Source organism: Lynx canadensis, chromosome B4 (assembly GCF_007474595.2).
Source record: "Lynx canadensis isolate LIC74 chromosome B4, mLynCan4.pri.v2, whole genome shotgun sequence".
Lineage (NCBI taxonomy): Eukaryota > Metazoa > Chordata > Mammalia > Carnivora > Felidae > Lynx > Lynx canadensis.
This window is the reverse complement of record NC_044309.1, coordinates 76776263-76800799: the sequence shown is the minus strand read 5'-3', so window position 1 is coordinate 76800799 and position 24537 is coordinate 76776263. Positions and strand designations below refer to the sequence as shown.

Genomic DNA, 24537 nt, shown 5'->3' with positions numbered 1-24537 from the left:
CCCTGGTCACCCAAACCAAAATCTGGGCTTTTTTTTTTTTTTGAGAGAGCGAGCGAGCACCAGCTAGGGAGAGGGGCAGAGAGAGGGAGGGACAGAGAGACAGAGAGAGAGACAGAGAGAGAGAGAGACAGAGAGAGAGAGAGAGAGAGAGAGAGAATATCCCAAGCAGACTCCATGCTCAGTGCAGAGCCGAACACAGGGCTTGATCCCACAACCCTGAGATCACAACCTGAACCAAAATCAACAGTCAGGAGCTCAACCGACGGAGCCACCCGGGCTTCCCTGGGCCATCTTTGACTCTACTGCTGCCTATTTCCTGACATCTCACCATCTTTCTTCTCCTCAATGTTTTATAAGAAAAGTAAAGATGAATAGGACGTGGTTTCCAGCCTCTGGGAAGGACAGAGAGAAATGTAAGCAAACAACTATAAAGTAATCTGATAAGCAGTACAGATGAAAAATGCACAGGATGCTGAGGTTGGAGAGGAGGGGAGGGCAAAGGGGAGAGGAGATGCACTAAAGGGGGGATTCAACAAGCTGTAAATTATAAGACTCAGAATTAAAGTCCTGTCCCTTAATCCTCAACAGACCAAAACAACAACAGCACACATCCTGAATGGTTAAGTGTGTGCCTTACTTTGAGAAAACTCAACATAAGTTTTGACTGACTACATATTAGGCAGTGATGATTCCCACTATATACGGGTTTCTTTAAATAATAACTATCCTGATGAATTTAAAATAGGATTTCCTTTTCATATATTTTCATAAACATACAGGTCATCACAGGAATGAAAAGCTGCAAAGACCTAGGTTCTCTCATCTAGCCACTTCATCTCCCAAAGGCTAAGAGAGGTCACAGCTTGTAAATAGCAGAAATGGGACCTGAACTCAGTGATCTTTTCCAAGTTACCTCACTCACTGCCTCTGATGTGTCTCTCACCTCAGAATGCTTTCCCAGTTGATTCCCAGAAAAGCCAACAGAAATGAGAATCTGGTAAAAGGGTCCAGACGTCTGGTCTCTTTCAGAATTCTTGAGTGTTGTCTCTGAGACACACACACACACACACACACACACACACACACACACACACTAAACTCAGGAAAATAGGGATCTGGCTACAACTTAGTTGTCCATGAAAATGAGAAATGGGTTCTCAGCTTGTTGATGCCAAACTGACTAGATAACTCTCCTTCCCTTGGTTCTCATCAAGAATGCCAATAAAGTTAATTTTCTTCCTCCAAATAAAGGCCTACCTGGAGTTCTAACTATTCAACTAATGGCTAAAAAGCTTAGAACGTGGGGGAGTGAGGTGGGGACACAGAGGGTTTTCCCCCACCACCCATCAAATCTTGGATGGCTTCAAAAAAATGAATTCTAAGTATTGAGCTAATTGTGATACCAAGTCATAATTAGCATAGCTTAGTCAGCCTCTGATTTCACCTTATGTCAAAGAAAAGAAAAAAAGCTACTTTTCTCCACCTCCAAAAAGTGACAGGTGCTCTTCACATTATGAACTTGTTTTCCCTGATAGGGCAGTTAAGTAAGTGATTACAATTTGCAACTTGCTCTAAGCAAAACACCTTTTACTCTTAGAATCTGATCCCCTTCTGAAAGATCCTGTGTTCACTTTACAGGGAACATGTTTTAACATGTGAGAAACGCAAAAACAGAAGCAGCCAGACTCAAGGCCAACTCTAGCCTGCCTTGTACAGCTTCACTGTCAGAGGTCAATTTGTAATAATGGCTCATAAGGTTAATAGCAAAAGAAAAAAAAATCAGCTTGTTTGGGTTATTTAAATTCAACAGAAATCTAGAAGACCATAAAACCCATCCTGACTGCTGTATTTTCCCTGTCAGAAATTCCTGAGAAATATGTAGTCTTGAACTTGATGAGATCAAAAAGAGAGACTTCTCAACAAGTGAGAATTTATTACTAAACTGTTAATTGAAACAAAATGGACACTTTAATATTCTTTAATTCTAGATAAAACCTGATGAGGTGAACAAATATGGTCATGTCTTGTTCCTTATGACTCACTGAGATACTGTCACATCCTCTTTCTACTACCTCTGCTTCTAAACAGACCAATCATTTTAGATAACAGGTTGTCAAAAGTTGGGAAAGCAGTTTCCTGTGAAATGAATCAGAAATAAATCACTGGAAAACCAGCCTGGTTAGAACCAGAGGACTTGTTAACAAAGAGTTACTCTACCTGACTCAAGGCTCAAGTTTCTCTTCACTGTATTCAAAGTGGGAAAAGTGAGCCTCATGCACTGCCTTTCCTTTGACTTCCTTAGGGAGTCCAAGGACAATCTCGTGCTGTTTGTGGGTCTCAACAAACTGGGGTTCTCACTGGTATGTATATTCCCTTCTCTCAGCTCTCAGCCACTCCCTACATTTATGTCGGAGACTGGAGACCTCTTGTCTCACCTACTCTTACTCATGCTCCCTGGCGCAGCCTTACCTCACCTACCCTTTATGTCACTGACCACAACCTCGTGTGTGCCTACAATTACGTATCCAGGACTTTCCACATAAGCATAGCTGCTTGAGTGGGAGTGGCTTTTTTGTATGACCTCACAAAGCGTTTTCCAAGGATATATACATGATACTCATTCTTATTTTTAACTCAGAGACTACTCATAAGACCATCAGGAGAGAACTCCCCCAACTTCCTCCTCCACCACCTATAAATATCTGCCTCTGTTCCCGTCCTTTCTTCCTTTCCTTCTGTGTCTTCAGGAGTCACTCCCGTATCCTGGATAACCACTCCAGCAGTGCTTGGGATCTCACTTTCCTGACTCACGGAGACCACGTTCCATCATGTCCTTTCTACTCTACACCTTCAACCTCTCCTCTCCAAAACCTCTACCCTTGCCCCCACAAAGGAGCATGCTCAAGTCTCTCCCTTCTTAACATAATTCATTAATACAGCCACCACATATTTATTGAGCGCCTACTGGGTGCCAGGAGCTCTTTTCTACCTCAAGCTAAAGGGGTGAATAAAAGGAAATTCCTCTCCTCACGCAACTTTGCTTTCTCGTATGCAGAGAGATAAACATATAAGCATTGTAGTTACTATTCTTTCTCTCCTTCACCTCACGCAGCCCAGCTTGAAAGAGCAGTATACACTGCCTGCCTCTACTTCCACTTCCTCTTCCACCTTGGATTCCTTATTGCACTACTCCCAACAGGTGTCCAGTCCCCTGCCACAACACAATTAAAACAGCTCAGGGAAAAGTCATCACCAATGACTTCCTCCACTTGTAAATTTCAAGGGCATTTCTCAGTCCACTCTTGGTTAAATTCTCAGCAGCAACAGGCACTTCTTGCAATTCCCTGTTACTCTGTTCTTCTCCCACTTTGGTCATGCATACCTCCCTGGCCACTCTTTCTCAGATTCCTTTTCTTCAGCTTCCTCTTTAAACGGTGGTACTTCCAGAGCTCTACATTTAATCTCTTCTCATTCAGTGTGCTCCCCTTGGACCACCTCGGTCATGCCCATGGCTTCCATGGTCAGTGATGACCACTCAGGAATACTGAATGTGTATCTTCAGGACAGGCTTTTCTAAAGAGTTACACACACACCGCCAACCACCTGCTTCTCCACCTGCATGGCCCAAAGACCTCTCAATAACACTGAATTTATCTCTTCCTGTAGGCAAAACTGTTCTTCTTTCCTCTATTCCCTGTACTAGGAAATTGTGCCATCATCCTCTCAAGATGCTAAGCCAGAAAACTTGGAGTCAGCCCCGGTTCTGCTATCATATCATAGGCCCTCCTCTTCTACACTAGTTGCATCAATTCTGCCTCCTCAAATACCTCTTTTTGTTCCCTCTTCCCTAATCCTACTTGCAGAGACCACTAGCTCATTTCAGTGGCCTCATTAGAAGTTCCCCTGTCCTGGGGCGCCTGGGTGGCGCAGTCGGTTAAGCGTCCGACTTCAGCCAGGTCACGATCTCGCGGTCCGTGAGTTCGAGCCCCGCGTCAGGCTCTGGGCTGATGGCTCAGAGCCTGGAGCTTGCTTCCGATTCTGTGTCTCCCTCTCTCTCTGCCCCTCCCCCGTTCATGCTCTGTCTCTCTCTGTCCCAAAAATAAATAAACGTTGGAAAAAAAAAATTAAAAAAAAAAAAAGAAGTTCCCCTGTCCTAAGAGGGCATCTTTTGGGATAAGCACTGGGTGTTGTATGGAAACCAATTTGACGATAAATTTCATATATTAAAAAAAAAAAAGAAAAAAAGAAGTTCCCCTGTCCTGTCTTGTCCTCCTGCTCTGTTCTTATCTATTCAGGGCTATTCTTCATTATATTCAATGGGAGTGGTGCCCCTTGGTTGTATGACCCGGAAGGCTGAAATCACCCTCCTCTGGGGCAATCTTTACCAAAGACAGAGGTCAACCACTCCTACTTACAATTCTGCAATGATTGCACATCACCTATATGGATGGATCAACTCTTTCACCTGAAGAAAAGTGATGGGGGAGGGAGGGCTAGAAGAGGCACAAGGCACAGCCTGAAGAAGCCAGCCAGGAAAATATGTTATTTAAAAACCTTTAAATATAAAATTATATTCTGTCTTTAATTTTTGATTCTGTATAATATATTCATGTTTTAATACAACCATAATTTCCCCCAAATCCAATTAAATGTCTACTCCAAGAAGACGTATCGTGCGTATCCTATAGCTTTGCATACCTCCTGGCACATCCACACAAACTCCGCTGAGAAGCAAGGACCCACACGATAAAATTTAAGATTCTAAGGCCCACCCCTGCCATGCTCTCAACTCTGCTCACCTGTCCAGGCCCACTGGACTACTGAGCTTACCTTTATGCTCTAGCAGTTACTAAATCATCAGAATTCCTCAAACATGCTACAATGATGCACAAATCCATGCTTTTCTCAAAACCTAAAGTATCCTTCTCCCTTGTCTGTGTGCTCACCGAACTCCTATCCAACTGTCAACTCTGAGACCGTGCAATACTACTACAGGCGCTCCTTCCCAAAATGCTCCAGGTACACTAATGCCCCTTGCATAAGCACCTTCAGTGCTTATACGTGCATTCTTTAGGTGGTTTATGAGGCAATAAAGATGCTGTTCACATCATCTTATCTCTACAAATAACTACCAAAAAACTGTCATGTCCCATCCTCCTGATAACAGTCAAATTTACTGAAAGTTGTTTTGTTTTTGAAATTCTTCTATTTCCTCTCATTCACTGATTAGCCCATTATAATTGGGCTTCAGATTCCCACATCACTGCATTAAAATCACTCTCACCAAATTCATAAACCACCTGGTGGCTAAATCCAACAAATCCATCATATCCTTATCATTCTTGTGTTTGCAACATTTAATCATTTCCTCTTTTGTCTTTCTGACCTCAAACTCTCCTGATTTTCCTTCTCCAGCTTTCTTGCTAAACCCCCAGCCACTTCCTCCTACTTGACTTTACAGGTTTTCATTTCCTCTGCCCATGTCAGCATTTCTTAGGGGTCTGTCTGAAATACTCTCTGTTCATGACACACGCTCTTTCCTGGGTGAACTCATCTATTCTCATGGCTTTAACTATCATCCTGTTTTAGGTAAAGCTAGAAACCAAATTTGGGTTCATACACCCGATTCCGATAGTCTTCACTATCACCACTTCTGCAAAGATAGCACTTTTGGAATATATAAAGTTAAAAGCAGCATAATGGCATAAAAGACAGTGCTAACCAGGTGCCAGGCACTGTTCTAATAACACTTAAATATTTTTTATGTATTAACTGATTTTGTTCCCACATAAATCCTATAAAGTAAACACTATTATTATCCACATTTTACAGGTAAGGAAACTGAGACAACTGAAACTGAGTACAAGAAAATGAAAAAGAAAGAAGCCCCACCACTAATGAATAACTCTTTCTTTGAACAATTATAAGGAAAACTTAGAAGGTGATCAAATCAAATTCAGGATTCTGAAGAATTTACTTCTTCTGATAATGGTGATCTTCTGCTAATTAACAACAATCACCTTAGTCATGTTTTTTCAACACGGTAATCATTTTAATCATGTTTCTTTCAGTCTTTACTGAAATAAGATAACCTTAATTATTAAGATGTTTCACAAGCTCTATTTCTCAACCACAAAGATAAACTAGAAGCTCATGACAGAATAATAAATAAATGGAATATTTGAGATTTTACTGTATTTATGCAATGTGCCAACTTATGTTAGTGTTTGAACAATATCTTGGACACAGATATTCAAATAGGCACCTGAGAAAAAACTGGTAGGACCCAGGATAAAAGTGTTATGTGTGTACAGCTGGACATACTATGGGTGGCTCATGAGTGTCCTCAGAGTCTAGCTGGCACACGCTAGGTTAAACTGACCAAAGGCCTGATCTAGTTCAACAAACCTAATATTTATCACACGGCTAAATATTTCACTCCCCTGGTTTTCCAACATTTTGCAAAAGATATAATGTGGCCAAGAAAAGATGTACGAAAAACAGGCATATGAAATATTTAGCTTTTCTCAACCAGGACCAACCAGTTAAACCAAAATGAAGGTTGCCGACAATATCTGGTCTACAGAAAAACCCACCCAATTAGCTTACACCTCAGATCAGATCATGTGGGTAATACATTTGGTTAAAGTAAAACAAAAAGAGAATCAACTTTGCATGGGCAAAATACAGAAGGGGTGTGCGTCCCCTGCATGCAGGGAGCGAAGTGCTCAGTGGTGTGGCTCCAGCGGTCGTGAAGCACTGTACCAGGTGTGGGACTGGATCTTCTGTAATAAACACCAGCTGAACTGAATGCGCAAAGTAGCCAGGTAGGCTGATGAAATGGAAAGTTGTGACACATCACCCGCTATAAAAGTCATATGGAAAATAAGAGGGCACAAACAGGTGAGGAAACAAAGGAAAAACAAATTCACTTCAGAAACTAACCAGAAAATGCCAGGAACACCATGAGCCCCTGAGTTCCAGTCCTGACCAGTTCCCACAGGGGCTCCCTTTCTTTCCTGCCAGAGGCCTTGGGGCCAGAGCCCACACTTCTTTACCCTGTAAAGCTACACCATCTAAGGAATCCCGTTGGAATCTTCTGCCTGCAAAATCCATCTGTTCACTGAACAAGTGTCTACTGAGAGTCTTCTATTCTAGACCGTGGACATCCAGCAGGGAAACAAGACAGCAAGGTCCCCTACAGAACTAACATTTTCCTAGGGGAGCATCAGATAATAAATAAATACAGGAACAAGATCATTTCAAATGACGGTATGCATTAATCAGAAAATTTAAAACAGAAAAAGAAAGTAACAAGAGAGATGTGATGGAGAGAAATGGGAAGAGTTACTTATTTGAACCTGGCAGTCAGAGAAGGCATCTCTGAGAAGGTAACTTTTGAGCTGAGACAGAAAGGAGGCAGAGTTGTTGGCCAAGCACAGATCTTGGAGAGGAGCGTTCCAAGCAGAAGCAAAGCAAAAAACAAGGCTTTGAAGTGGGGACAAGCATGGTGAGTTCAAGGAAGAGGAAAAGAGACTCACTGCCCTTGGGTTTTTGCTCAAATGCCATCTTAGGATCCCTGACCACCCTATTTTAAATTGTACCCACTGACTCAGCCCCCGTATTCTGTATCCCTCTTCATGATTGATCTCCTTTGAAATTTTTACCATCTGACAAGCAAAATAGATTACTTACTAATTTTTGTCTATTCCTACAGAATGTAAGCCCCCTAAGGGCAGGGATTTTTGTTATTGTAACCACTGCTCTGTTGCCTGTACTTGTGTGGCACATAGTAGGCCACAATAAATAGCAGCTAAATAAATAAAAGGGAAAGGGAAAGAGAACAGGGGGAGGGAGGAAAGAGTAAAAACCAGAACAGAGAGAAGGAAGAGAAGAGGACGGAGAGAAGTCAGCCAATGTGGCTGAAGCACAGTGGATGAGATCAACAGATGAGGGGCTGGGACTGTGTAGGCCTTAGAGACCATAGAATGGAGTCTGAATTTTATTTTAATGCAAAAAGAAGCCATCGAAGGGTCTTATGGCAGAAAAGCAACATGATCAAATCTGTGGTTCAAAAAGCTCACTGTAGGGGCGCCTGGGTGGCAAGGTCGCTTGAGCAGCCAACTCTTGATTTCAGCTTGGGTCATGATCTCACGGTTCGTGGGATGGAGCCCCGCATGGGGCTCTGTGCTGACAGCACGGAGCCTCTTGGGATTCTCTGTCTCCCTCTCTTCTCTGCCCCTCCCCAACTTGTATGCGCACTCTCTCTCTTTGTGTCTCTCAAAATAAATAAATAAACTTAAAAAAAAAACTAAATAAACAAAAAGCTCTCTGTAGCTGCTATGTGGAAATCAGTGACAGAGAAGACAGCAAGGATACTAGGAAGGAGCTAGCCAAGCCAGAGCCAGAGATGAACAGGCCAGGCAATGATTAGCAGTGAACAGTGTTAGAGAGAAACAGACTAAGGATACTTTTCAAGGTGGTACCAAAAAAACTGGGGCGCCTGGGTGGCTCAGTCAATCAAGTGTCCAACTTCGGCTCATGTCATGGTCTTACAGTTCATGGGTTCCAGCCCCATGTCAGACTCTGCTGACAGCTCAGAGCCTGGAGCCTGCTTTGGATTCTGTGTCTCACTCTCTATCTGCCCCTCCCCCACTCACACTCTGTCTTTCCCTCTCTCTCAAAAATGAAAAATGAAAAAAATAAAAAATGAAAAAAACTACAGAGGAACTACATATGGAGAGTTGGACTGAAAGAAAAAGAAGAATCAAGGGTATGTCAGCTTTCAATTTATTGCTTCTCAGCTCCCAATCTACCCTTCATTGCCTGTTCTGTGAAAATTAAGATGGACCCTTTAAATAATTTTCTTTTGCCTGATGCCTGAACGTTAAGCTAGTCTGTAGCTGGTCTACAGACACTGCAAGAGGAAAGGTCTTTTGTTTCTGGTTCCAGTGTGCTCCTCTTGGCAGCATAAATAGAACATCAAGAAGTTCAGTATTTCTGGGGCTCCTGGGTGGCTCAGTCAGTAGAGAATCTGACTTCGGCTCAGGTTATGATCTCACAGTTCCTGAGTTTGAGCCCCATGTCAGGCTCTGTGCTGACACCATGGAGCCTGGAGCCTGCCTTGAGTTCTGTGCCTCCCTCTCTCTCTGCCCCTCTCCTGCTCATGCCTCTCTCTCTAAGATAAATAAACGTTTAAAAATCATTTTTTTAAAGAAGTTCAGTATTTCTGATGTCCTATGGAGTCCCAGCCAGCTTATTTTAAGATCTTTGCTAATCTGAGAATTTGAGAAGACAAGTGGTCTAAGCTCATGAAACTTTCATGTTTTTAGAATTATTTTTCCTACATATACAAGGACTTGGGCACTTTATTCTGTTCATTCGTCTTTATTCAAATGCTAATACCATCCTGCTTAGAGCATAGTGATTTTAGACTCTGCTTTAATACATGGTAAAGCAAGGACCACCTCACTATTTTGTTTCTAAATTTGCTTGGCTATTCCAAAACATTTATTCTACTATATGCACACTGAGATCATTATCTAATTCCCCACTACCCAAAGAACTCTCCACTGAAGCTGTAATGAATTTCTGTTAATTTTATATATATTTAGTCCTCCCATCTGGGAATATGTTATATATTTACATTTTTTCAGATCTTGCTTTTACATCCTTGAGAGTTTATAATTTTCTTCACATGGATCCTGTGCCTTTTTTGTGATATTTACCCTGAAGTATTTGAAAAATTTTTTAATACTATTACAGAGCCTTTTTCTCCTCACCAAGGCAGTTCATTCCCATACTTACCCCTGCCAACATCCCAATGATAGCAAAGAATGCTATTACACCCCACCCATCCCCATACTACCCTGATCCACAACGTCTGAGTTTTGCTGAAATCATTTAGACTATTTTTTTTAATGTTTATTTATTTATTTTGAAAGAGAGAGAGAGCACTGCATGCAGTGTGGACATGTAGCGTGAGCAGGAAAGGAGCAGAGAGAGAGGGTGAGAGAGAATCCCAAGCAGGCTCCACACTCAGCACAGAGCTCGATGCGGGGCTCCATCCCACGACCATGAGACCATGACCTGAGTTGAAATCAAGAATCAGATGCTTAACTGACGGAGCCATCCAGGCACCCCTAGTCTATTTCATTCAGACAACCAGGTTTTCTGCTGTAATAGGTCTCTTCTGTTTCAAAAATTCTTACTTAGCATTTATATTACACATTCTTTGTCACTTGCTATGAATGTAATTATATATATATATAACATATATACCCTTATGTCAAAGTCCATTATCCATCACTGTTCCCTTTCTTCCTCCAATCTTGGGGTCTCTGTTTCACATTATCTGTTTCATTAGGGTACACTGCTTAGATTGGAGCCTGTGGGTGATACAATCTCTGAATCTTTGCACACTCACAGAGCTTTCTTTTCCCCAAAGGGTACATATCTATTCTGCATACAGGATTCTTGGAGTAGAGACCTCTTTTCTCAATAGTTTGTGGATGTTTCTCACACCATCATCAAAGTTGCAGTATTGCAAATGAGAACAGTCTGTTTTCTTGTTGTTGCTGTTTTAACTTCATCTTTCTACCTAGGAGCTCATAGGATGTCTTTTTCTTTATCAGTGAATTCAGGAATTCTATCAGGAGATGCCTAGGTTTATGCCATTCCTCATCAGTCTTGCCTGGAACACAGCACACTCATTCAAATCTGCAGTCTTTTTCAATTTGCAATCTTTTCTCAGCTCAGGGCATTTTTCTTCTATTACTTATTTCTCCTTCTAAAATTTTATTGTATGCATCTTAGGTTTCCTGGATCTAGTCTCTGAGTCCTCTGCCTTCGTAAGTTCCCACTCTAACTCTTGGCGTTCTTGTTCTAAGCTCTCAAATTTAAACTGGGTTTATAAAAAGAGGGCAGTAGAGATGTGCTAAAGCTGCCATCTTCCCAGAATCATTTCAAATGGGACCCTTTTAAATGCTATGTCATCATTCAAGCAGAAAACAAAAATGCTTCTACGTGCTTAAAAAACAATTACTTAAATTAACATTAATATTGTTTAAGCCCAAACAGCTATTTGTTGGGAAGTTACTAGATTGAAAGCTCCCTGAAAGAAGGCAATTTGCCTTCCTTGCATCTCTCATCCTTTCAATAGGTCTTATAAATAAATGTGTCCAGCACACCTTTACTGATATATTGACATGCTGAGCACTTTATATGAGTTCCAAAAGGTAGAAGACCTTGCCATTACACTCACAAAAGTCCAAATGAGGGGGCAAAATAATTGAAACAAATAATAGTGGTCAGTTAGGTGTTAAACTCTGTTACCGCATACGATGGTCTAAAAATAGAAGAGATTAATATGAACTAAACCAGTCAGCTGGCTTCATGACCAAGGGAACATTAGCCAGACCCTAGAATATGGGGAAATTTTAATAGGAAAGAAGGCAGTCCTGACAAAGAAAGGAGTCACTGCAAAGGCAGAAAGAAAAGAATGAGCCTGTCAGGAAAAAGGGTGAGGAAACCAGTCTGACTATAATAGAAGACTCCGGTGGAGACTAGTAAAAAATAAGAATAGACAGGGAGGCTGATGACAGGGTCTAGACTCATTCACTGGTTGAATAAGTATTGAAAAGCACTTATGCTGAAGGATGTCACATGCTGTCCTCAAACAGCTTACAAAGGGAGGTGAGAATATGTATGCAAATAACTTCTATGTTTGAGATCATCTGAAAAATAGCTATAATACAGGGGTAATGTTAGCAATCAGAGCTTAGAGAACCAACAAATGAGGTAGGTGGTTTTTTGAACAGGAAGTTCATCTTCCAGTACTTCCCTTGGTCCTTGAAAAAAAAAACAAGCAAAGAACTATGGGAGAAAAATTCATACCAATGCTTTTTCTACATGTTTAATTTAAAAATGAAAGTTTCTCCAGACCAGAGAAAAATCCAATAAAGAATGGCAACTCTTTAAGATTTTCAGACAGAAAAAAAATTTTGTAACTACATATGGTGATGAAAATTATTATAGTTATTATGATCATTTTACAATATACACAAATATCCAAGTGTTATGTTGTACACCTGAAACTAATATAATGTTGTATGTGAAACCTTACCTCAATTAAAAAAAATGTAAGACAACCTGTTTGCCTCAGTCACAGATTTACTAAACAAAAAACTATCAGAAGTTTCTACCTAGTAATTCCTGCGGGGTTGATTTTTTAAAAGGAGATTCAGTGACAAGACTGGTCAGCACTGTAACGCAAGCATGCCTGACCTGAGTTAAAACCCACAAGTTCCAGGCTATGAGTAACTTGAAACAACAGGATCCAAGGTTCTTCAGAAAAAAAAGGAGACAGAGAGAAGAAAGAAAAACCCTAAGAAGCTTTAATTCATCCATGAAAGCAATAATGCTCTAAAAATAAAGAGATATTAGAGCACTATTCCTTCACAAAACAAGAAATAACTCCAAGAAAATAATCAATTGAAGTACATGTCATTTACAGGGGCACCTGGGTGGCTCAGTCCATTAAGCATCCAACTCTCGATTTCGGCTCAGGTCATGATCTCAAGGTCATGGGATCAAGCCCCGAGTTGCACTCTGCACTGGGCATGGGGCCTGCCTAAGATTCTCTCTCCCTCTCTCTCTGCCCCTCCACTGCGCATGCACATGCTCTCTCTCAAAATAAATAAATAAATAAATAAATAAATAAATAAATAAAGTACACATCACAGAAGTACCTGCATTAACTTCTATGTTGACTTTAAATTTGAACATTAAATACCCTAAGAAAAAAACAAAACACTAAAAACACTTTCTGAACAAGAATGTAAACCACAATCCTCTCTACAGTCTAGAAGCTCAAGATCAGTGCAAACCAAGGACCTTTCAAAGACAACAGACCCGTGGATCTTCATTTAGGACTGTCCTGTGTAGCATCCAAAATATTTTCCTCTTGCATTTCCCCCTTTCAGCTTCTCATCATCATCATCTCAATTCAAGGAAGAAAAATTAATTTCACATCTCTTCTCTGAAAATAGGACAGAACAGGGGCGCCTGGGTGGCTCAATCGGTTGAGCGTCTGACCCTTGATTTCGGCTCAGGTCATGATCTCACGGTTCATGAGATTGAGCCCCACGTCAGGCTCTGTGCTGGCAGCATGGAGCCTGCTTGGGATTCTCTCTCTTTCTCTCTCTCAAAATAAATAAATAAACATTAAAAAAAAAAAAAAAAGAAAAAGAAAATAGGACAGAACATTCCCATTCTTTCCTCTCCAGGCAGCCCCACCTCCAAAACTCCACAGACAGAAGCTGCATCCTAAGAAAACTAGAGCCCAATAGTTAGGATGGAAAAGAATTTTGCTGAAATGATTTGAAACATGATTCAGGGAGACAGAGGCAGATGGCAGTGTGGAAACCCATGGAGTTTGGAGCCAAGCAGACTTGGGTTCCCATCCCAGCACACTGTACTCTCAGGCTTCACGTTCTTTAACAAGTCTCCACAAAACGGAAATCACACACCTATCTTCAGCAGTTTTAGATTAGAAGCACATTTCTAAGACCTGTCTGAGATCACACAATAAATGGCAAACACAAGACCTAACCCAATTCTAAATGACCATTGAGTCCACCGTTTGGTTTTTAAAAAAAAATTTTTTTTAACGTTTATTTATTTTTGAGACAGAGAGAGACAGAGCATGAATGGGGGAGGGTCAGAGAGAGGGGGACACAGAACCTGAAACAGGCTCCAAGCTCCAAGCTGTCAGCACAGAGCCCAACGCGGGGCTCGAACCCACGGACCGCAAGATCATGACCTGAGCCGAAGCCGGCCGCTTAACCAACTGAGCCACCCAGGCGCCCCTGTTTGGTTTTTTAAAATGTTTATTTAGGGGCGCCTGGGTGGCGCAGTCGGTAAAGCGTCCGACTTCAGCCAGGTCATGATCTCGCGGTCCGTGAGTTCGAGCCCCGTGTCGGGCTCTGGGCTGATGGCTCGGAGCCTGGAGCCTGTTTCCGATTCTGTGTCTCCCTCTCTCTCTGCCCCTCCCCCCGTTCATGCTCTGTCTCTCTCTGTCCCAAAAATAAATTAAAAATGTTGAAAAAAAAAATTTTTAAATGTTTATTTATTTTTGAGAGTGAGAGAGACTGAGCATGAGCAGGGGAGGGGCAGAGAGAGAGGGAGACAGAATCCAATGCAGGCTCCAGGCTCTGAGCTGTCAGCACAGAGCCCAACATGGAGCTCGAACTCACAAACTGTGAGATCATGACCTAGCCGAAGTCGGACACTCAATCGACTGAGCCATCCAGATGCCCCGTTAAATCCACTGTTCTGATCTCTTTGCCATTTGTTTCAGAATGATACTGTCACTGGTAGTGAGAAAGGGAAAGATCAGGTTATGGGACCAGGTCTGGTACACACTGTATTCCTCTCCATTTCAGGTGCTTTTTAAAAGCTATCTCAGTTCTCTCGTTATGGTAAGAAGAGCTATTTATTCAGCAGCTACTTACCAGCCAGCTAGGGTATATAAAGAGCTAAGCACAGGGCCTGTTACATAATAAGCACTCGATAATTGATGGCTACTTACACAGAGATCTTAACTTCTTAAGAGCGCTTAAGAAAAGCTGGCTTCTTATAAGAAATTGAGTGGAAAAGAAGTAAACCAGGCATAAAAGGGGAAGAACATGCCAGAGTGGGCATTTCTAAGAGAAAGTGAACGTGTACAAAGGCATGGAAATGAAAAAACCCAGTGCATTCAGGGTAGCTCAAGTAGCTAGGCATGCATGGCTAGAGAGGGGAGAAAATCACGAAAGGCGCAGGAAATGAGGCTACAAAGGCAAGCAGATCTTGGTACACAAAGGATGCTTGGATTTTATCCCGTGGGTGGGTCATGGGTCAAACCAATGAAAAATCTTAAACAGGGACAAGGACATGATTAGATCGGTGTTTCAGAATGATCATTCCATCACAGAATAGAGAAAGACAGACTGGAGGGAGAAGGGTCTGGAGGCAGGTGGATGACTTACGAGACTACTACAACAATCTCAGCAAGAGGTGATAAGAGCCCGAACAAAGACCAAAACGAGGTCAATGGAGGGGAGGAACAAGAACTGACAGGATTTAGTGATCCATTAGAAGTTAAGGATGACCCTCAAATTTTTGACCCAAGTAAATGGACATTCTGAAGCAGGGTTTTGTGAAGTAGGCTGAAATAAGGAGAACAGTTGCGGACTCACTAAGTTACAGCTGTCTGGGGGAACCAGTGGGATGTTGGAGCAGAGTGCTTGAAGTCAGGCCTAGAGATACAGACCAGAGAGCCATCTCACAGCCAAGAGAGCTAAAGCCCTGGGCATGGATGAGATTACTCAGCAAGTTTATGTGAAGTGAGATGAAGGCTAATGACTGATAGCAGGAACACCCATATCAGACGGATAAGAGAAACAGAAGCTCAAGAGACAGCATAAGAAGGAACAGTTAGGGAGCCGGAAGGAAATGATGCCGTAAAAGGTAAGGAAGGAGAGAGTTTTATAAAAATAACTGTTCACCATATTGAATGCTGCAGGGAAAGATACTGTGTCCAGTGGGTACTTTTCAGTCTGAAATTAGAAGTCATCGGTGCCCTTGGAGACTGTTGTTTCAGAGGCTTGATAAGCAGAAGCAATGGATGAAGGAATGAGCAAAGGAAACAAAGAAAGGAGAGGAAATGTAAGCCACACCTTCTAGGAGCTATGAGAGGGAGAGAATGCATGCACATAAGAGTAAACAGTTCCAATACACGATTGTGGGAAGCTGCTTTTTTTAAACTGGGAGAAATTTCAGCATATTTATAGGCTGAAGGGAAGGAACTGAGAACCAAGTGTTAAGTGAGAGGCTGAAGATGAGAGAGAGACAAAGACAAAAAAGACTATGAATGAAGACTATGAATGAACAGATCAATCAATGGAGTAAGATGCCAAGATCACAGAGAAGCGATGGGACTGAGAATACAGTCAGAGGGATACACCGTAGAACAGGAAAGGGGATATTTCTTCCTCTGAGAAAAGAAGGAAAGGGGATAAGGGTGGGAACTGATATAGATAAGGCTTTGAGTACTGAGGAGGGAAGTGGAGGGAGTTTGGCTTTCCTCACAAGCTAATGAGAATGGTCCTTTTTTTTTTTTTTAAAGTTTATTTATTCATTTTGAGAGTGGGGAGGGGCAGAGAGAGAGGGAGAGAGAATCCCAAGCATGCTCTGGAGCCTGCCCTGGGCTCAACCTCATGAACCACAAGATCATGACCTGAGCTGAGATCAAGAGTCAGATGCTTACCTGACTGGGCCACCCAGATGCCCCAATAAGAACAGTTCTTAACTCCGCTTCATAGCCCTCTTTAAGATACTGATGAAAACTATAAACTCTGCTCCCCAAAAAGATACGCATAAGGACTCATGTTCAAAATTCTACACATGATTTCAGCATTTCCAGGTCCACTGAAGCCAACTCATGAATCCAAAGAGATTGGCAATGGAATTCCAAAGAAATGGCCTTCAGAAGTGATCTTGTTCATGGACAAGCATCCACACGGGAAAGCAAACTGCTCATTATAAACACAAATATATGGGGTGCCTGTATGGCTCAGTTGGTTAAGCATCTGACTTTTGGCTCAGGTCATGATCTTGCAGCTCATGAGTTCAAGCCCTGCGTTGAGCTCTGTGCTGACAGCTCAGAGCCTGGAGCCTGCTTTCAGATTCTGCGTCTCCCGCCTCTCTCTCTTCCCCTCCCCCACTCGCACTCTGTGTGTGTGTGTGTGTGTGTGTGTGTGTGTGTGTGTGTGTCTCAAAAATAAAGAAACATTAAACATTTTTTTAAAAAACACAAAAACATGAAAAACTCTCACTTACGCCTCTAGGCTATGATCAATCACGAAAAGAGAGGGCACTACTTGATGTATACGATAGCACTACATTAGACTCTAGGAATAGGATATATAGGAGACCATCCTTGCTTTTAGGAAACTTAGAATTTAAAGAAATGAGAGCCAAAAGCCTTGGGTTTAGCAATGACTTTAGATAAAAGCAGTATCTTTAAAAAACAAAGGATCAATCTAGAGCTGAAGGGAGACAAAAATCAGACTCTAAAGATAGGTGACCAGACAAGGTTGGTGGTAAGCACAACTCAAAAAAAAAGAGGACCAAGAAAACTTTTGAAGGAGGAACTGAAAGATTTTGTTCACTAAAGACAAACGGAGGACTAAGAAAAGGAAGAGACAAAAACTATTTGAGGGCTCTGAGACCCACATGTGCCTTTTCATAGCTGTTAGATGCTTGAGTCTCAGCAACCACGCTTAAATTTCAAAGCCATTTGCCAGAACCTACAGGCTTGGAAATGTACACACGCCAGATGTCTGTATGAAACAAACCAGCTACTCTTTTTTGCCCCAGTCAACTGTCTGCAGTGACCCAACATGTGTTGAACTAAGGGTAGAGGGTGCCGACAGGAGCAACTGATGGTGGAGTGAGGTCTTACTTTAAAAAAATACGTGTACAAATTGATTCCAGTCATCACTTCCTACAGAACCATATTCTGCTAAGTAACACAAGATATTAAAAACAGCCACTCACTATGCATCCATTCACCATCAGAAACAATAAAGATTACACATACCAAGTGACCACTGAATGCCACGCACTATAGTCAGCTCATTTTAAACCTTACAACTCCAATGAGATTGTCATTCCTTTAAGAACTGGAAACACTAAAATGAGGGAGGGGACAAAGTCTGTCCAAGGTCACAGAACTAGTAAGTGAAGGCCAGGAATTGGACCCATGCCCAACAGATGCCAAAATCTGTGCTTCTCAAATGATTACGCAACCCTGCCTCAGACCAAAGTCAAACCCCCAAGACAAAGACTTTATGTCTCACTTCAAATCAAATTGAAGTGAGCCAAAATTTACAAGAAACAGTACAAGAAAGAAATAGTTGGGAAGCTGTTTAAAGAAGTTTAAGATATGAATTACCTCTGGAGGAGCTTACAGTGGGGTGAAATGAAAAACAATCGAAATATATTAGAAAATATATTGGGCAAGCAAGCAGGAAGGAGCTCTTCAAAGAGCATTCCTGAGAGAGGACCATGGAGAAGTGTACTAATCATGATACAAATATAGTGTGAGGGCCCGTTCTAGCTGATCATCCGAACTTTCACCCCTGAGGTGCTAATCCTTACACAGGTGCTAAGCAGCCACCAGGGGTTGGGCTGAAAGTGAAGGGTTGACGATTTCTCTCATTCAAAACTCCAGCCCGATGCTATGGGGCTGTCAAACAAGAATAATTTTTCAAAAAACACATCAGAACGAGGGTGTCCAAACAAGCACTCTCCTTTACAGTAGGTGACTCATTCTACCAACCAATTTGTCACTTGTCTTCTGGAACTGCCCTCAAAACCAGTTTACGTCATTCTACTTTTTTGACAGTCACAACTCAAGTCAGTTTACAATCGCTCTAATTTTTTCGATCACACCTAGTTTGGACTCCAAAAGAATAGGGCCGCCTGGGTGTCTCAGTCAGCTAAGCACCTGACTTTGGCTCAGGTCATGATCTCATGGTTCGTGGGTTCGAGCCCCATGTCAGGCTCTTTGCTGACAGCTCCGAGCCTGGAGCCTGCTTCAGATTCTGTGTCTCCCTCTCTCTCTGCTCCTCCCCCACTTGCGTGCGCGTGCGCACTCTCTCTCTCTCTGAAATAAACGTTTAAAAAAAAAAAAAAAGATCCGAAATGGACTCCAAAAGAACATCACCAGTTTTTCTCTACTTGATTCCAAGTAACCTATAAAATGAAGCTCCACCCTCAAAGAAAATGTGTCACCGTGAGGATTGTCAAAGGAATGTGCCACAGGCTCTGACTGCAATTCCTAAAGATGAGTTCCAGCGTAAGATGAATGTAGCCCACCAAAAACATATACATGCAAGTTTTGGGGAAACCACTTAGATAATGCCCAGTTTGTGTTATGTAAAAATCCACACCCCTGTTTTCCTTAATACTCCGAGCATTAGGTAGGACAACTACTTAGATGTAATTTTCTGATAAACGGACATCCTATGAATTCACAACTGTGCTACGTATTTTGGGGAAAGTGGACCACTTTCCCAATTGTAGATAAAGCAGGAGGGACTCCCCAGTTTCCTGGTCCCTTAATTTTACTTGCCTACTTGTGAAATATGATCTCTAGCCAGCATCGTCCCCTTTCCCTCTTCCACTCCCCCACTGCTTCCCCACTCCTAAAGAGGATTCCCTTCAACTCCTAGCAAGGGGCCCTCTCTTATCCCTCCACCTTCAAGGTGGGCCCTATACCATGCTTTAAGGACTCCAGAGATAAGTGATGGACTAGGAGAAGGGAGGATGTGACTGAATTTGTTGTGTTTGTGCTCAGAGAAGTGTTCAAGTCACAAAAGGCAGGAGTCCTTCTGTGTTATTTTGTCTTGAATACTTTCCCAACTGTCATCTTTGGACACTGAAAGACTTCAGCTCCTTCTGACAAGCCACAGAAGTATGGGATTTATGTCCCTCTTCCCTTCATACTTACGACTGAACTGCACGGGCAAGATCACACCCGTCTCGACACACAATCCCATCTTATATTTATAGTTCTCTGCTGTTTCTTTTTCACAACAACAAAGCAGATAGCTTCCTCTTTTCTTAGAAGGCAGCCTCTGTACAAAACTCTATCGTGGTCTCATATACTGTTTGGTTGGTATTTAAGTGACATCCCTACCAGATTCAGGGCTCTTTAAAAGCTGACACAGAGCCCTGCTCACCTCTGTATCCATAGCACATGGTAGGCACAAAATAAATGTCTGTTGAAGCAAATAAGTGAATGACAGACTAGGAAGAGATTTCAGAAAGAGAATCAAGGGGACTACTTAGAACTGTGGCACACAACTGTTACATAGCATTTCCTTAGAGTAAAAATGAGAGGTAACAGCGTGTGCCCTAACAGTAAAGATATTTAAATCATCCGATGGTAACAGATGCCATAATTACATGGCAGCTTAGGATAATGGCGCTTATTACGTGAGCAACTTTAGCCAAAACACTTAACCTCTTAACCTTTCGAAGTTTTCCCTTCTGTGAAAACAGAAAAGAAAGAAGGAAGGAAAAGAAAAGGTAAGAGAGGTGGTAATAACATCTATCTATTCTACCTAATCACCAAGTTGCAGCAAAGCCCAGATGACATAATGCACAGGATCATTATACAGTGTATTTTGTATGACAGGTTTCAACAAATAAATCTCATCATTAGTGTTACTTTAGATGCATACACTCGAGTAAAACATGTGAATAAAGTTCAGACAACAGAGTTCATTGTCAAACATGTAATAGATATGGCAGGAACAAGAATATATGTGGATCATGAAGAAAATACCCAGCATGGGAATACCTGTAGAAACCTCCTACCTATTCAATTCATCTCCAGAGAAGCTCATGATTATTTGTAACTTCAACTTTAAGTGATTCTCGAGGAGCTTTCTCCGCTAAGTCCACGGTGACCTGACTGAAGCACCAGACACAGCCCTGGGCTCTGCAACGCGCTCTGCGGCAAACAGCCCACAGAGGCACAAACCTGCATTTCGGCCCAGAGTTGGCGGAGCTATGACCAAAGCCTGCAGCCGAAAATACAGACAAGCACAAAGAAATTTCTTTCACAGTATACAGCTCAGGCTATCACTATAATTAGGACCAACTATGGCCCGAACGTTTAAAAAAAAGAATAAAATCACGGAATAAGTTCCCCCAAACCAGCAACACATGACAAACACACAGTTAAAAGCACATTTTTGCGAAAGGAAAAAAGAAAAAGAAGAAAAAAAAAAAAAAAACTTTTGTCAGAGCGGCAGCTGTAGAGAAAATGTACAATAAACAAACAGGCAGGATTCATTCAAAATATACTACAGACATCACAAATATATCCCATGCTATAGATCTGGGGGATAGTGGGTTGTTTTCACTTCACTTGAATCCCTAAAAATGTCTACCTATTTCTCTAGTCAAGCGTCCTCTGTACTGTATTTTTAAGCAAGAGAAAAAGACAGATGGCCAAGATGCTGATACTGCAGGCCCAAGATTTTTCAACTGTATTTTTCCCAGTTGTCCATTGCTAAAAGAGATACAGGACAACGTGGTACAAATCTACACGAAACTAACTCAAACTAAGTATATGTCAACCAAAGCAATCCTGCATCAGAAAGTAAACCAGGAACTTGTCCTGACATTCAGTTTATAGGAGTCTGACACCTTTCTAAACCAGAGAAAGGTGAGCTAATCAGTGTTAGTCCTAGAAACAGTTCCTCGGAATCATTTCTAGAAACATTCAGAGAAGTAAACAATAATCAGCTGGAAGCCGATATACCAAGAATAAGGAGCTTCCAGGATTTCCCTCTGTGTAAAAGCAATCAACTCCTATTTTTAATCTCATTCTGACACAAACAACCAGCCAAAGCGCTCCCTTTTCTGGCTAATCAAATATAGCTGATCTGTTACTATGAAGTTAACTGTTTTAAAAGTCAGATTTGAATGGAAATCATTACAGATTTAATGACAATATTTTAGTATAGGAGAAGAATGAGGTTATCTTGAGAGGCAGAACCGATGGTAAGGCTCTAAATACGTCACAGAAACCAACTCATCCACCACCACTGATTCTGGGGATGGGCAAAAAACACCTTCCTATCTGATTAATTGAAAAATAATATGTTGGCAATTAAGTGCAAATGAAAACAGCACCTCCCTATATATTGGGAAAACCTAACAGGGTTATTAAAAATTAATTATTTCCTTGTATGCCCAACAGGATTTGCAACGTTCAAAATCCACTTCTGGGTTTTCATTGTAAAGGATGGGGGGGGAGAGGGGGCTGGGGGAGAGAATGTCTTGATAAGTAAACAAAAAGTCCGAACTCTCCTGGGAACTTGTCACATTCTTCTCTTCCAAATCCACAGTATTTAATCCACTTGAAAAACGCCAGCAAAGAGGGCCTTTGGCAAGGAACTCAGTAAGAATATGCAACTCTGAGAACACCACCACAGTACTGACATCAAGCTTGTAGAAAATGCTGCTTTTGTTTCAGAGTCAGCCCCTGATAAAAACAGGAACTTTATGGAGAACTGATCACAACTGCACAAGAAGCCTGATCACATGCCCACAACAGAGCAACGTTTCTCTCATTGTTGTCCAAGGGACTTCTCTAATAACAGTGGCTCGATTTACTCCATTCTTTTAATTCTCAAAATAAATCCAACCCTCCTTGCACCGACCCATTGTCAGAAGAAAGAGGGTGCCGGCCAGGATTTGCATGTAACCGGTAGTCACCCTCCTTCTCTCTTCAAAGACTCCAAAAGGTGATCAGATGCGGAAAATTCACCCCGAATACAGGCACCAGGAAAAAAAAAACCCTTATGACAAAGGTGGTGTGAAAACAGCACAGTGGGTCTCTCTCTGGGTTAATGCCACTGCTTCCAATCTCCCTAGGACCCTCAGTGGCCCACCCTGCTCCTAGCTCACCCCTGTCACTGGGGAGGCATCTCGCATTGTTAAAGAAGGAGGAAGAAGAAATGCTGCGGATTTCCCATGTATCTTTCTCTTTTTCTGGAAGGGGGAGGGGAGCTGAAACAGGCATGGGGCCCTCCCCTCGAAAAGGGTAGAGGACAGGCGAAAGCTGTCAGCCACCCTGCTATCAGCCTCAGCCTCACCCCCACCCCCACCGTGCCCAGACGCCCGGGCAGAAGCGGGAGGGCGCAGCTTTGTCTCGGGTTTTGAGGGGCAGGGAGTGCAGAAACAGCCCGGGCCCGGGGAGGACTTCTCCCCGAAGCCCCTGCTTAACCCCTACCCAGAGAACACAATGAACGCCTCAGGAAACCCACTTCATGGGGTGCGAGAGCAGGGAAGACGACCCTTCGGAGCACGGGCCAGATTTCCGGCACCCTCCTCCCATCTCGCCCGCACGGCCAGCAGGGCGCGCGGCGGGGACCTGCTCTCCCTGTCGCCGCGATCCGCAGCGGCGCCCGGGCGCTCGCTCCCCCCGCCCGGTTCCTACCCTCCGAGAGCTCCAGCTCCAGCTCCGCCAGTTGCGCCCGCACTTCGGGCGGCAGCGCCGCCACCGCGGCCGGCGCGGGCTCCAGGCCTCGCTCCGCCATCCGGGCTCCGCCAGCCACACTCCGGAAGACAAGAGAGGGGGCCGAAGGAGGGACGGACTGACGCGGGCCCACACCCGGGCTACAGGATCCGGCTCCGGCCGCCGAGCTCCGCCGCTGCCGCCGCCGCCGCCGCCGCCGCCATGAGCAAAAGTCACGTGATCGCTGTGGCCCCGCCCCCGGACCGAGGACGCACCGCCTCCGCAGCCAGGCGTCAGAGAGGACTCGCGGGCTTACGGCGCCCTCTACTGGGAATCTCCTAAAACGACGAGTCCAAGCCCGCCACCCGGAGCTCTCCTAGGCGAAAGGAGCTCGAGGTGTTGATGTCAGCGTGGACGCGGGTAGCGTTTACCTTTTACGAGCTCATAAGCAAGTTTTCAGAGGACCCAAGCCTCACCTTTTCCACTTCTCTTAGTAGTGTATGCCTTTGTCTTGTCCTCTCCTCCATTTCCCCCTGATTGACATCTACCCATTTTTGAGGACCAGAACTCAGGCCGCTTTTTTTTTTTTTTTTTTGTAATTGTATCACCGGCCTTTTCTTTTACTGGGACTTCCCAGTCCCACTTCCCGGGAGCTCTCTGTTTCTTTCAGTTCTAGCATTTAAGGCAATGGATGGAGAATCTCCTTCCTTCTACCTAGAAATTCTAACTACTTGTAAGTGGGGAACTTAATCTTATCTTCTTATACTCTTCAATGTTTGACTTAATAGATATTCCAAAAATATTAATATTTAATTCAATGTAAGGAGGATCCAAACATTTGTGTATTTTTACCAGGAAATACTGGAGCGGATTAAATAGTCATTCATTCATGTTCTATCATAGTATTATACATATATTTTTTATGCCAAAGTTCCCCTTCACAATTTGAGAGATTTCAGCCCCTTTTGTACTGATCCAGAATTGGTCTTTTGAGAGAAAAGGCCACAACATCTATTCAGTAGGAGTTTCTAGACAGTATTGTACCATTTATGGGCTGAAAGGAAAATTATTTTTTAGTTGAGAAAAGAATTTCAGCTTGAAAAAAGAAATGTGACACCATGGTTGATTGAGGAGTAGACGGAAATTTCCTTTTAACTGCAACAATGTAAGGAGAATCTTAGGAATATATATGTGTGTCCTCCGGTTTAGGTAGGACTGTTGAGAATTTTTTTAGGTCTACAAATTGGTTGACATTCCTCCCATCAAAAAGTGAGGTCCAGGTTCGCTCCCCTGAATCTGAAAGGGCTTCTGACAGCTTTGACCAATAGAATATGGCACAAGTGATACTATGTAAATTCTGAAGTTAGGTTCTAGAAGGCCATGCAGCTTCCCCTGGTTCTCTTGGAATTCTCCCTCTCCAGAGAACCCCTCTGAAGATCCTCCCTCCCAGGGTG

At 42.8% G+C, this 24537-nt stretch overlaps 1 protein-coding gene across 4 annotated transcripts in view; it reads right to left on the bottom strand.

Annotated features, from left to right (window-relative positions):
* Positions 1–23275, bottom strand: part of DIP2B (disco interacting protein 2 homolog B) — a 228027-nt gene extending 204752 nt beyond the window's left edge. For 3 of the 4 annotated variants that reach the window (XM_030322585.1, XM_030322587.1, XM_030322588.1), the window contains exon 1: positions 23066–23275. In XM_030322585.1, the coding sequence (XP_030178445.1) occupies positions 23066–23165 (100 nt within the window). In that variant the 5' untranslated portion in view covers positions 23166–23275. The remainder of the gene's footprint in view (positions 1–23065) is intronic. The other variant, XM_030322586.1, reaches the window with a different exon arrangement.
* Positions 23276–24537: the final 1262 nt, after the last annotated feature.